The sequence below is a fragment of the Cryptomeria japonica genome, unplaced genomic scaffold, assembly GCF_030272615.1.
Source record: "Cryptomeria japonica unplaced genomic scaffold, Sugi_1.0 HiC_scaffold_366, whole genome shotgun sequence".
Taxonomy (NCBI): domain Eukaryota; kingdom Viridiplantae; phylum Streptophyta; class Pinopsida; order Cupressales; family Cupressaceae; genus Cryptomeria; species Cryptomeria japonica.
Window position 1 is genome coordinate 42,380 of NW_026729188.1, and position 14,084 is coordinate 56,463.

The 14,084-nt window shown below is 35.5% G+C and overlaps 2 protein-coding genes across 2 annotated transcripts; both read left to right on the forward strand.

Moving 5' to 3' along the window:
* The first annotated feature begins 430 nt into the window (after positions 1-430).
* LOC131871041 (1-aminocyclopropane-1-carboxylate oxidase-like) lies at positions 431-1,768 on the forward strand. Its single transcript, XM_059215904.1, has 3 exons — positions 431-581; positions 674-909; positions 1,062-1,768. The coding sequence occupies exons 1-3, from the start codon at positions 480-482 to the stop codon at positions 1,672-1,674; spliced, it is 951 nt and encodes a 316-aa protein (XP_059071887.1). The 5' UTR covers positions 431-479; the 3' UTR covers positions 1,675-1,768.
* A 10,758-nt stretch (positions 1,769-12,526) lies between these two features.
* Positions 12,527-13,864, forward strand: LOC131871042 (1-aminocyclopropane-1-carboxylate oxidase-like). Its single transcript, XM_059215905.1, has 3 exons — positions 12,527-12,677; positions 12,770-13,005; positions 13,158-13,864. The coding sequence occupies exons 1-3, from the start codon at positions 12,576-12,578 to the stop codon at positions 13,768-13,770; spliced, it is 951 nt and encodes a 316-aa protein (XP_059071888.1). The 5' UTR covers positions 12,527-12,575; the 3' UTR covers positions 13,771-13,864.
* The last annotated feature ends 220 nt before the right edge of the window (positions 13,865-14,084 follow it).

A 14,084-nucleotide genomic window follows, 5' to 3' on the forward strand; every position in this document is an offset into this window, starting at 1 on the left:
ATCCGATTGGTTAATCAGTCCTATCACCCGCTGTAGTATTCAATTATTCAAAAACCTATTGTCATCTTCAAAACGAGTTAAATTGACTTTATAATTAAAAAAATACAAGCAGATCATCAAAAATCCAAGAATAAACAGTTTCTTTGGAAAAGCTAAATACTCTCCTAATCTCTGTTTCGCTCGCAGTTGTTAAGATACACGTTTAATTCATTTCACGTTTATATGCAAGACTTATCCGCAGACCAGGCCGATAACGATAAGTCGTCTATCATATTCATTGAATCTGCGGCATCGCAGACCACGTAGGTCGTCTATCGTGTTCGTGTTAATTGCTTAGCTCAGTCACATTCCTTCCTGATGTGCATCTATATAAAGAGCTGCGCGCACCACAGCATTGCATAAAAGTAGTAACCAGTAACCAGCAGCCCGTTTCTTCTACTCCTTTTCAAGAGAACTTGTAGTGCAAATTTATAAGGAAAATGGGCGTTCCAGTGATTGACATGAAAAACATAGACGGAGGAGACAGAGAGGTGATCATGGCTGAAATAGCCAAGGCCTGCGAGAGTACTGGTTTCTTTCAGGTGAAAAACACAACTGATCATATTTTCTCATGTGCAAAACTTACTAATTATAGAGAAAACAGAGTTGAAGTGATTTCGTTTTGTGTTTGCAGCTTTTGAACCATGGCATAGAGCATGAACTCATGGACCGTGTAAAGAAAGTTTGCTCGGAGCATTACAAGCTTAACAGAGAGCAGAGCTTCAATGCCTCTTTGCCTGTAAGGTTGTTGAGCAACGCTCTTGACAGCGATAACGCTGATAAGATCGAGAACGTTGATTGGGAAGATGTTATTCAAATACATGAGATGCAGGAGACCAATTCATGGCCTTCCCAACCCAGTGATTTCAAGTACAACAACTCAACTATTTTGTGCACAATTCAAACGTTTCTATAAATATAGAATAGAAAAAATTAATATGAGCATGATCTATATACAAGCGTTTCTGGTTTCTGGATATCGAAAAACAAAATACTAAGACATTATATTGCATTTTTCTCAGGGAAACTATCCAGGAGTTTCGAAACAAGATATTTTCATTGACAGAAAAGCTGTTGGAAGTAATAAGTTTGAATCTGGGGCTAGAGAAAGAGTACCTGAAAGAGGCATTTGCGGGAGGAGAGAAGCCCTTCTTCGGCACCAAAGTGAGCCATTATCCTCCTTGCCCTAGACCGGACCTCATCAAGGGCATCCGTGCACACACAGATGCAGGTGGCCTCATTCTCTTATACCAAGACGATCAAGTGTCCGGTTTGCAGGTCCTCAATGATGGCACTTGGGTTGACGTGCAACCCATTCCATACGCAATAGTTGTTGACATTGGGGACCAGTTGGAAGCCATCACTAACGGCAAATACACCAGCGCATGGCATCGCATTCTACCCACTAAGAATGGCAACCGTTTCTCAGTGGCATCGTTTTATAATCCCTCATATAATGCCAAGGTCTATCCCGCATCTCAACTTACTGCTCAGACCGGTGATGAATTATCGGTTTATCCAGAGTATCCAGAGTATCTGTTTGGAGACTACATGCAGGTTTACAGCCACCAGAAATATGAAGCCAAAGAGCCACGATTCGAAGCTATGAGGATTGTGAATGTAGAATGCCAATAGAATAGAGCTCTATTTACCTCCTCCTCTCCTATTTCTGTTTCTGTGGCTACTGTCTTCCATCCATTTTGATATTCCTCGTAATGTATTCCATCCATTTAAGGAATCTTTTCATCCATATATATGAATTTTTATCTATATATATCAAAGTGTTGTTTTATATAATTATAAAAGTGTTTCTTATAAAAAGATTCGTATATTGAGTTGTAGTTTGAACTCTTATATTTATCGATGTTTTTCTCTCACATAGAATTATCATAGCTAAGAACTGTGTTAGAACATTAAAATAGAAAGCATTCGTAATAATAATAGAATAGTTAACTCGTATAATCGAACATAAAAGTAATATTATAGGTTTCCAATCATGATGCTTTGTTTATATATCGAAAATTGAAATACGACTCGCAAATGCAGCCTCTCAGTATATTTCAAAGTTGAATATGACTGAAGAATGCAACCTCCCGTTATGTTTTAAATGCAGATATAACTAGCACATATATTCTAAACAAGACATCATTGCCATTAAACGTAACATAACAAAATATGCAAAGATAATTTCACACTAGACATAAGAAATTGAAATGAAACTATTAATTTCTCTACATTCTCAAAAGTTCAAGACCTTCTATTTTTCATGGCCACTTCAATACCTTCTATCATACTCGAGCACTACACTTTTAAGGGAAATATATCTCTTTCTTCCACAATTGCCCACCTACCCTTTATTTTGGGTTTATAAGTGCTTTGGAAACAAAACACAATTAATTCTCTAGTGAACAACACAAGAAACTATTCCATTACAAGCATTCTAGGATAGGAATTTTATAATCAAATACTAACTCTTCTTCTAACTTCAACAAGCATACAGTTGTCGTGAAATTTGGTCAAACAGCTGACATTGTTTGGCTGTAGGCGAGCATTATTTACACCAATTTATGAAGCACATGATGAACAATGTCTGTACATGTCGACTCTCAAATAAAAATGTCTCCTCTTCTACTATTCAGTGGTTTGTACAATCACTACACTAACATGCAAGAACATCTACTATTAAGTAAAGATTCTAAATAAGCACGAACATATTTAGTGAGTCAAGTCTATCTTAATCATCAAAATCCATCATCCACGTATAGAGTAATACCAAAACTTAAGGGATATATTCTCTTGATCATACCTATGGATATAATTATGCCTTAATTTCCAACTTGGATAGTTTCTATTCCTTGTGAATTCCACAACAAAAACTAATTGGTGTACGACTTGATTCTTTATCCTATCTAGTGATCCAATAATATCTTATATAATATAAAATTATTCTAAACATGCCCACGAGAGATAATAATAGATTCGAAGTTTGATCCATCGAATCCATCAGACAATCCTTGAGTTTCTAAGCACAATCACGCATGCCTATTTTCGGTAGCATCTCCCTTACCAATACCGCCATCAACCGATTTTCCTATATAAATATTCATATCTGTGTATCATTCCACAAAGCAAAGGCGCAATAATTGATGGATTGATTACCTTGGTTGGTTCAGTGTACTTCATACATGTCGGCACCCTATTTAGTCATGTCTCAATTGTGGCCTATTCTATGTAGGAGTGTATATTTTTCCCTTGTCGTCTCATTATTGATAAACCTTTCGATAGATTTACTATTTTGCATTCTGTCATGTCCTTCATAACGCACCTCAACCTTTCTCTTCTCCAGTTGGGGGCCCCCTTCTGCTCCGCTTTGTTTTCGTTCGTTTTTCTTTTCTTTCCTTGTCTGTGTTGTTGTCTTTTTTTTGTCTTGTGTTTTGGAGTCCCGAAACTCCGAGGTCCTGAACTTCTCCTTCGGATCTTCGGACTCCCAGGCTTCCTCCGTGTCCTTGACTATTCTTTCCCTTTGTTTTCTTCGAAATTCCAGGATCTCGGAGTTCCGAGTTTGGAAGAGTTCTTCCATTTCTCGAAACCTCGGAGTACGAGGTTCTCGGGTTTCGCTGTTTGTTTGTTTAGTGTTTGCATTATTTCGGACATCTTGGTTTTCAAGGTTATGGTGGCCTCTAGCTTCCCCACACCCCGAGATCTCGAAATCCTAGGTTTTCGTCCTTCTTCGTTGCTTAGGGATTTCATGATTTCGGGATCCCAGGAACCTCAGGAACTTAGTTTCCCAAGTTGCCGGCTCCTCGAACTCTAAAGTCATGTGTTTTGTTTGTTCATTGTGCGTCTTTGGTTGTCGTGCGTGTGCTTTCGTCTTGGTGTCACCGCGTGTTGTCTCTTCAAAAGTGTATCTCAAAAAACTGATCAAATGCCTTTGAGTATGTCAAAATAATTATGTGTTTCTTTATTCATTTGGAGAAATTTAATTTTAATTTGGAAAAATCCAATAGCTCTCATTTCGATGTGATTGCGACAACCCAAATATCACCAAAGACCATATTTTCTCTCCCTCCCACTCCTCCCACCCACCCCTGCAATGGCGTCTACCTATTCCTAATGTCATCTTTTTGTTAATATCATTGACTATCTTTTGAATAATGGTTGTGAGATTCCTGTTATTTTTCCATTTTTCACTATCGTTGACTATCTTGTGAACAATGGTTGTGAGATTCGTGTTGCTTGACCATGACCTTGTGGTTGTAATCGTATGTATGTAAATGTGTGATGATGCATATAATAAAATACCTTAATGCTACATACAATGTCTAATGAATGTGAATTGTTTAAATATTACCACGGTGAAAATGATGATAACAAATGGATGTAATAATCTCGACAATGACCTTTTACATGTAGAAAGAACCAAAAATAATTCAAAAGAACTATTGCAAATTCCATTGTGTTGTAGAGTCAAAACTTTACAATGCTATTTAGAAAAAATGACTTGAGATAAAACTCGAGAATCAAGGCAAACATAAATATATAAAAGCGCATAAAGCTCAATCGCCTATGGTATACTACATGACACGACCTATTTTACTATTAGAATACCTTCAAGTATTATCTATTATAAGGAGAGGAAATTTGAGTAACACCAAGATATGTCAATTAATAGATGATTCTAGAAAAATATTTATGGATTTCGATCTGGACCATGCAAAGATAATCAAACATCCTTTGACTACCTCTAAGTTCTCTTCTCTTATCTCGTAATAACACAAAGTCCCTAACTACAAACTCTCTATTCTAATCTCTTCCATTAAACATTTATTTAAAATGTTCTTAATATTTTTAATCCTGTCTACCGCTATTTTCTTTATCTCTTCTTTCCTAGTCAAAGATGTGATCCCTTTTCCCTAATGATTATTCAAATTACTAATCTTTGATGACAGTTGCTATTCGTATTCCAACAAATTTCAATGGTATGTGAAGCTTACTACCGATCTCATAAGCAATTTTAATTTGAAAAACTGTGATCTCTTTCTATTGTGATTGTGTCTACCCCAAGAACATCAAATATCCTCTTTTTTTTTTTCTATTTTTTGTTATTATCATTTACTATCTTGAGCATAATGGTTGTGAGATTTTTGTTTCTTGATCATTACCCTGTGGGTGTAAGCCAATGAATTTAAATATGCAAGGCTACATATAATAATACAAAACGTAGATATGTTTGAAGCAGAATTGTTTTTATAATTATCAATTAATATTGTCTAAGTAACCTTGAAAATTATCAGTATCATTTCATCAATGAAATTGCAAAACACTTTAGATGTAGGGTATTTTATGTTCAACCACTTTAACACTCATACTTAAGTAATTAGTATCAATCAAAATATGAGTGTGGATAGTATTTGATTGTGGTTTAATTGTAACTATTGTATTTTGGTTCCATTGTTAGAATGCCTCGTCAATTACAAGAAACCTAGAGGGATAGAAAATGGCATTGGGTATATTACTAGTTTTTTGACATATTTTGCATCATGATTTTATTCTAATAAAATTCTATTGTTGTTCTCTATTCGCACAATCCAACAAGATTTCATCAATCGCTTGCTTGTACCCTACAATTCACTAGATAACACTTTTTTGTTGATTTTAGCCTATAGTTCTTCTCTCTTTAGCATAGATGTTGAAGACATTCTTTGTGGGTAAGGAAATTCACAATGGCAAAGCCAACACATATAACACCAAATCACACTGTCGTTGTAGAAATAAAAAGATATTAATCTATCTAGGATTCTTTAGCATGTTAATACATTTATGCACGTTAGTCTTTTGAAACCATATATTTCACGTATAACCACCAATGGGAACGTAACTTCCAAAATAACCTACTAACCAATTTTTAATTATTTATTGAAAAATCATACTAAAAAATAATTTGTAATATAATAATAGAAAATTATCCCCTATTAGATTTATCCCAGTAAGTTTTGTGCATTGTAAGAGTTTAACACAACCCTTATCGATACTTTGATGAATCACCTTCACGAATAATCCTCACTGACACAGGAAACACGAGACTAACTCCATGAACGGATCTCCTAATTATAGAAACCACAAACCTCTACACAACATGAAACGGCGTAGCTTTTCCCAAACCTACTTGTATAATTAGAGAGAAACATTCCTCTGACATTCTAGACCTATCAAATCCCTCTACGGTGTTGCATATGACATAACAATTCTCCTTTGAGACTCCACATATCCTTCGAGTGTTTTGAATCCTTCCTCTATGGTTTAAATGAAGATCAACCAAATGCTGCTCTTTTGTACTAAACAGCAGCAATCAAATGTTGATACATCAAGTGTACTCATATGAAAATCCAATCCCCATCTTTTCTTAAGGGGCAAAAATGGAGAAGAATGCTTCTCATGCCATGAATCACCCCTGAGCAAGAAGCTAGCTCGATATAATATATTTCCTCCTATATCCATTTCCTCCGACCTCCTATGTGATCCTATTACACTATCCATTTGATATCTCACTAGAATCTCAAACAATACAACCATCTGAATTTGGAATCTTTGTCAAGTGTAACATAGATGACTTGAACATTTGATTAATGTTGTAACGACACAAAACTAAATTATGATGGCATCCCTTTCTTCTTTTAAACAATCATCCTCAGGTTGGTGGCAGAATTCCCTTCGTCTTCAACTCACTACTTTTCGTAACGATGTTTATGTCAATTATTCTGATGTTGTTTCTAAGGATACGCAACCAATTATTCCTAGCTAGTAATCTTCTCCTATCTTGGTTGTTGTGGGTGTGTATTTGGGGTCGCTTTCTTCTTTGTCTACTACTTCCCAATTGCCCTTGGGAAATGCTACATCTAATTTCCTTCTATTCCGATTATATCTGCTCCTCTTCATTCCAATATAGAATTACTTTCTTATGTGCCTTTTCAGGGACTCTCTCCCTCCTCTTTCCCTTTTGGTTTTAAATTTTGACGGTGACCCATCTTGGACAATTGTACATAGCAGGAAAAAGGGTTCCCTTATTCAACAAAATATATACCCTTATTTAACCACGAGAAAATATTTAATTATGAAATTTAACTCCAAAATAATCTTTTCAAATACTCCCCTTTAATAAATTCTAAAACTCCTTCAATGTGTGTGTGTGTGTGTGTGTGTGTGTTCTTTACACATCTATATTGGTGTATCTTTTATAATGCATAAAAATCAGAGTTCAAACCATACACATTTGTCGTCTTATAAATATGTGCCATAACTCCAACTGACAATTAAATATTCAAACAATTCATTTTTCAATAAAAAAAGACATTCTGCTCGTACCTTAATCAGTTTATGTATTTGGTATAAACTTCTGCACTTCACTAGTGTTTAAAATAGAGAGATTAAAGACTAGTGCATTGACTTATTCCATGCCTAAATTTCCTTGTTATACATCAATAATTTCAGGTCTAAAATATCGATCTTTGGCTTCCACATAGGACCAACACATTATTTATAGTGTCTCCTGTCATTACTTCTCTGAGAAAGTGGATTACCTTATACTTTATATTCAAATCGCCTTGGACTTCTTATATCTCCGTCATCAATTAATTCACTATCTTTCTTGCAGATTTTATAATTAAATCAACAGTGGTCTTCCAAATCTATCATGCGGCCAACAACCACCAATTCTCCACCAGTCTAAGCTAACCACATGCCGCACATTCCTCCTTCTCTATATCTATTTATTGTAATATCCATGCTATTTCTTCTTCTCCACACGCCTAGGGAGATAAATTCAAAATTTTCTTCTTTGATCATGTACCACGCCTATTCACAAATTTTACACAAGGACCTAATTCACTTCAACATTAAACTTCCATTTCCACTGCAAATATTTATATACCATAATTTAGCTACAACTCACTCATAGGATCAAAACCATTGCATGCTCTAATACCAAGTTAATAATGTTGGAGACAACACAAATAATACCAGATCACAAATTGTTTTTAGAAATAAAAGATATTAATTTATTTTGAATTTTTAAGGATAACTAGTAATGTGTTGTTCCACATTAGGCTTTTTAAAGGCTTGTATTTCTCATATATAAGCACCTACCAGATCGTAACTTCGCAACTAACCCGCTAACTTGCAATTATTTATTTATTCTAAAACCTTACTAAAAAATAACTATTCATTAAGTACTCTAGCAGAAGTAAGCAATATTTAAGAATCATTTTCTTAAGTCCAACAGAGACTACAAGTGCGAAATTTGTAGTTTCACTTAAATCATCTTCACTCTTATTTTTTACTATGAGTTTGCACAATCCTTTCCCTCCTACCAAGTTTGTAGGTTTAATATCAATGTTAAATAATCTTGTACTTTGACGATCAATGTACTCCTTTCATTGAACCTAATCTCCTATTTAGTAAGAATAATTTTCACTATTCCATCAAGAGCATACACAATTAAATATAATTTTAATATTTAAAATTGAGACTGATTAATCACCTTTACAGGAAAAAAGGTGTGTTTTCAACCAAATATACTATTTATAATGGCTTTTTGAAGAAGTTCTCTTGAATCTATTCCCCCATCATTTTTCTAAAGAATTATGATCGGCATGATGTGGTCAGATGCGTGGTGCTTTAAAACAATAAATTTGAATACCATGATGGACTAAAATAGGGGTATTGGCCATGTTACTTTTAAGGCCGTCAAATTCTTTTACACATGGATAGATCTACTTGAATATGTCATATCCCTTTTAAAACCTGTTTATAATTTTTAGGTCATTCTTTAACTTCATAAAACTTCAAAGGGTGAATTAATTATAGTATCATCAAAAAGGTGACAAGATTATTATAGGGAGATTTTCGTTACAAGAGCATCATCAAAAAGAGCTATTAAGAAATTATAGTAGCTACCTACAAAAATCACTATGAAACCCTCCATTTCAAGCACCCAATAAATAGGAGAGTCTGTGTATAAAACCATAAAATTATAGATGGGAAACCATGAGATAAACCACCCAAAGTGTGATGCCCAAAATCCAAAGCCAAAATTCCAATATGATTTAAGAGGCTATAAATATCATATTCCTTCCACCTATAATAAGCTCATCATGATCTACTCCCCCACATGGGTGCTTCACTGTCTCCAATCAAAAATAATTGATTATGCGCTAGAAGCAATCATAAGCTGGTCAAGCGTAACTCACTCTTACAAGGCTATTGTGCATATTAGATGAATTTACATTTCTATTTTGGGAAGCCCGTATTCTAGAGGTCGTAACTTCTGATACAAAAATTTGATTGAGATATTCTTTTTAAAATGATAGAGCTTTGAGGGATATGTGTCTCGTTCATAAGAGAGCTAAGGAAAAGCCATCTAGAATTATTTTTAAGTCAAAATATTAAATCTATTGACCAAAATTGAGATTCTATGTTCTCTAACTCAATTTTGTTTTTTGTATTATTAGCATTAGGATGCAAGTTCAAGACACGTTTCCTAAAAAACTTCCACATTTCAAACACCTTGTAAGATAAAAGGTACTACAATCACTATTGACTAATTTTGCTAGGAAAAAATATTCCTTTAGACTAATGTCACCTTCTAAAATTCTCTACGCTCACTACACTTCGCGGCGCATTTGTAACATTTTGAGAAGAGTCAACTTTCTCAACCATCACCCTCTCATGCTCGACTGCCTAATAAAATGGTATTGAACATCAAAGTTCTCAATACTCACATGAAAAATTGAGATATTTGTTGGATGTATGCCATAACCTCTTCAACATCGATCTATAACAGCTCCTTAACTCAGTCCCGCATATGTGCAAAGTTAAATTTTATATTATACTTCTAAACTTACATTACATTAAGTGAGCCAAAAATGAGATTTCAAAACATGTGAGATGGAAAGTTCTAGATTACCAAAGAAAAATTTCTTAAATAAAAACCTAAATGAAAAATGGAAATATCAATTTAAATAAAGAACTTGGTACCAGACGATGGATCTCCTTGCCCAAGATGTTATTGTGATGTATCAAAAACTTTAAAGGGCTTGCCTAGTTTTTATCCCACATACAAAATAGGAGATAAGAACAAATAAAGTAGCAAAGCAAGGGAGACCAAATCATACAAAAATTAAAATTAACTAACTCAAATGATTAAAATAATGAAATAGAAATGAGAAGGTAGAGAAGAGATAATACCTTCGTGAGGCTGAATAACCCCGAATAAAACCTACAATCAGGAAGAGATGAAATGTTGGGGCCCCTTAAGAGATCACAATGAATGGTTGAGCCCCTACTTTAGTTTCTCAACCTCCAAAGGAAGAGATGAAGATTAAAAAAGATGTGTCGTTTTATCCTCTGTGTTTCTAGGAGGTCGAATAATTCATAAAATCCCTAAATTCCACTCCCATGTCCACGGGGAGTCACAAACTAGTGTGTATATGTGTGGTCGAAAAGTTAGTGAAATCCCAAGGTGTCGAGTACAAGATAGGATTTAACGCTGATGGATAAAATTACATGAGAAGAATGAGAACTAATCTGTAAAACTAACAAGACCAAATTCACCTCAACTCTTTGGAGAAGCCAAGGCGACCAAGTAGGTTGTAGAGCGTTGCAACAACCTTCAAGAGAGTGTTATAAACGATAGCATATTCGCAAGAAGATTAAAATGCTCAAGATTGTTGCAGTGTGATTTTGATATGAAACATTTAGGGGATGACAAATATATCTTTGACATGGAAATCAATATAGATTGAGTTCAAGATTAATTTTTCTTAGTTATGGTATGCATGTGGAGGCTATTTTGTAGTGGTTATATGTGCATGAGTGCAATTTGGTGATTATTCCTTTTCCTGTCGATCATAAGTAGTCTTTGAATCAATGTCCTAGGTTAGATAATGATTTTCATATATTTAATATTTACCTCTCTAACATTTTTGTAATGACATACATTGGAAAATGGACACCCATGGGATCTTGGTAGGAATTATTTAGTTATTATTATTTTTTTTATTGGTAAATTATTTGGTTATTATTATTCTCTAGGATACTTTAGATATTGTTAAGACCATACCTTTTTTTTATAAAAACAAGTCAGGAATACATAAACGTTGGCATGTTTTCCTTTGTATAGCATATTACAACGATTTGAGTAAGCATACACCTAAACCACAAGTCGCCTTCGGCTAAGCAGCCACGTACACTGGGATCCAGTCCATAAGGGATTGAACCTGTTGCGAAGGCGGCTCCGGGGATTTCAACCTTGGTGCATGGATTCTATATCACACACCATCGTCCTCACCAATTGAGCTACAACCCTTTGGCATTAAAACCATATTGAATAGGGTAGGTTACATAAATGTGAATGTCGATGCTGGGAGTTATAGCCATTGTTTGTCATAAGATAAATTGGCATTTTTCTTATGAATCGTTTGGGAGATATATTTGTGAGAGTGGAGCATCTTGTCACAATGGTGGGTGGCTCAGTCGCTTCCATCTTGATGATGGTGTGATGGTATTAAAGAGTGGTGACTATTGGGGTTATCTGTTCAGATTACGGGAATTGTTTGTCATCTTTTAAATGATTTAGATTAACTTCCACCTCCTGAAGATAGCATAGAGATTTAAGGCCTTCCCTTTCAAGTATACATAAAAGAAAAGAAATCTAATCTTAGATAAAAGGAGAATTATTATTGTCAGCTAAATTAATCGGCTGTCCAGAACATAAGGCTCCTGTGTTATCTTCCAAATAACTTAAATCGGCTTTAAAGAAAAAAGACATTGTCAATAAAAAGTTAAATATTCAAAACGTAGACTGCTTGGTCATTTTTCTAAATAATTTAAATTCACTTACCACTTCGTGAGCCAGATCCAGATGTTCGTGATTGAGACCTAGGAACGAAGGCAAAGGCACGGCCAGTACCATAGCCATCTCACTAGCCAGCATCTCCTGAGCCCACACAAGTTCCGGTTCCAGGGCCAGCAGCGACTTCGTTGCTTACCCAGTTTCTGTTGATCCGATTGGTTAATCAGTCCTATCACCCGCTGTAGTATTCAATTATTCAAAAACCTATTGTCATCTTCAAAACGAGTTAAATTGACTTTATAATTAAAAAAATACAAGCAGATCATCAAAAATCCAAGAATAAACAGTTTCTTTGGAAAAGCTAAATACTCTCCTAATCTCTGTTTCGCTCGCAGTTGTTAAGATACACGTTTAATTCATTTCACGTTTATATGCAAGACTTATCCGCAGACCAGGCCGATAACGATAAGTCGTCTATCATATTCATTGAATCTGCGGCATCGCAGACCACGTAGGTCGTCTATCGTGTTCGTGTTAATTGCTTAGCTCAGTCACATTCCTTCCTGATGTGCATCTATATAAAGAGCTGCGCGCACCACAGCATTGCATAAAAGTAGTAACCAGTAACCAGCAGCCCGTTTCTTCTACTCCTTTTCAAGAGAACTTGTAGTGCAAATTTATAAGGAAAATGGGCGTTCCAGTGATTGACATGAAAAACATAGACGGAGGAGACAGAGAGGTGATCATGGCTGAAATAGCCAAGGCCTGCGAGAGTACTGGTTTCTTTCAGGTGAAAAACACAACTGATCATATTTTCTCATGTGCAAAACTTACTAATTATAGAGAAAACAGAGTTGAAGTGATTTCGTTTTGTGTTTGCAGCTTTTGAACCATGGCATAGAGCATGAACTCATGGACCGTGTAAAGAAAGTTTGCTCGGAGCATTACAAGCTTAACAGAGAGCAGAGCTTCAATGCCTCTTTGCCTGTAAGGTTGTTGAGCAACGCTCTTGACAGCGATAACGCTGATAAGATCGAGAACGTTGATTGGGAAGATGTTATTCAAATACATGAGATGCAGGAGACCAATTCATGGCCTTCCCAACCCAGTGATTTCAAGTACAACAACTCAACTATTTTGTGCACAATTCAAACGTTTCTATAAATATAGAATAGAAAAAATTAATATGAGCATGATCTATATACAAGCGTTTCTGGTTTCTGGATATCGAAAAACAAAATACTAAGACATTATATTGCATTTTTCTCAGGGAAACTATCCAGGAGTTTCGAAACAAGATATTTTCATTGACAGAAAAGCTGTTGGAAGTAATAAGTTTGAATCTGGGGCTAGAGAAAGAGTACCTGAAAGAGGCATTTGCGGGAGGAGAGAAGCCCTTCTTCGGCACCAAAGTGAGCCATTATCCTCCTTGCCCTAGACCGGACCTCATCAAGGGCATCCGTGCACACACAGATGCAGGTGGCCTCATTCTCTTATACCAAGACGATCAAGTGTCCGGTTTGCAGGTCCTCAATGATGGCACTTGGGTTGACGTGCAACCCATTCCATACGCAATAGTTGTTGACATTGGGGACCAGTTGGAAGCCATCACTAACGGCAAATACACCAGCGCATGGCATCGCATTCTACCCACTAAGAATGGCAACCGTTTCTCAGTGGCATCGTTTTATAATCCCTCATATAATGCCAAGGTCTATCCCGCATCTCAACTTACTGCTCAGACCGGTGATGAATTATCGGTTTATCCAGAGTATCCAGAGTATCTGTTTGGAGACTACATGCAGGTTTACAGCCACCAGAAATATGAAGCCAAAGAGCCACGATTCGAAGCTATGAGGATTGTGAATGTAGAATGCCAATAGAATAGAGCTCTATTTACCTCCTCCTCTCCTATTTCTGTTTCTGTGGCTACTGTCTTCCATCCATTTTGATATTCCTCGTAATGTATTCCATCCATTTAAGGAATCTTTTCATCCATATATATGAATTTTTATCTATATATATCAAAGTGTTGTTTTATATAATTATAAAAGTGTTTCTTATAAAAAGATTCGTATATTGAGTTGTAGTTTGAACTCTTATATTTATCGATGTTTTTCTCTCACATAGAATTATCATAGCTAAGAACTGTGTTAGAACATTAAAATGGAAAGCATTCGTAATAATAATAGAATAG

What these genes read in the sequence shown, in the direction of transcription:
- LOC131871041 (XM_059215904.1), top strand. Translation starts at nt 480, where the DNA reads ATGGGCGTTCCAGTGATTGACATGAAAAACATAGACGGAGGAGACAGA. An exon ending in AGAGTACTGGTTTCTTTCAG is followed by an intron (nt 582 to 673) that starts GTGAAAAACACA and finishes TTGTGTTTGCAG; the next exon opens with CTTTTGAACCATGGCATAGA. An exon ending in TCCCAACCCAGTGATTTCAA is followed by an intron (nt 910 to 1,061) that starts GTACAACAACTC and finishes CATTTTTCTCAG; the next exon opens with GGAAACTATCCAGGAGTTTC.
- LOC131871042 (XM_059215905.1), top strand. Translation starts at nt 12,576, where the DNA reads ATGGGCGTTCCAGTGATTGACATGAAAAACATAGACGGAGGAGACAGA. An exon ending in AGAGTACTGGTTTCTTTCAG is followed by an intron (nt 12,678 to 12,769) that starts GTGAAAAACACA and finishes TTGTGTTTGCAG; the next exon opens with CTTTTGAACCATGGCATAGA. An exon ending in TCCCAACCCAGTGATTTCAA is followed by an intron (nt 13,006 to 13,157) that starts GTACAACAACTC and finishes CATTTTTCTCAG; the next exon opens with GGAAACTATCCAGGAGTTTC.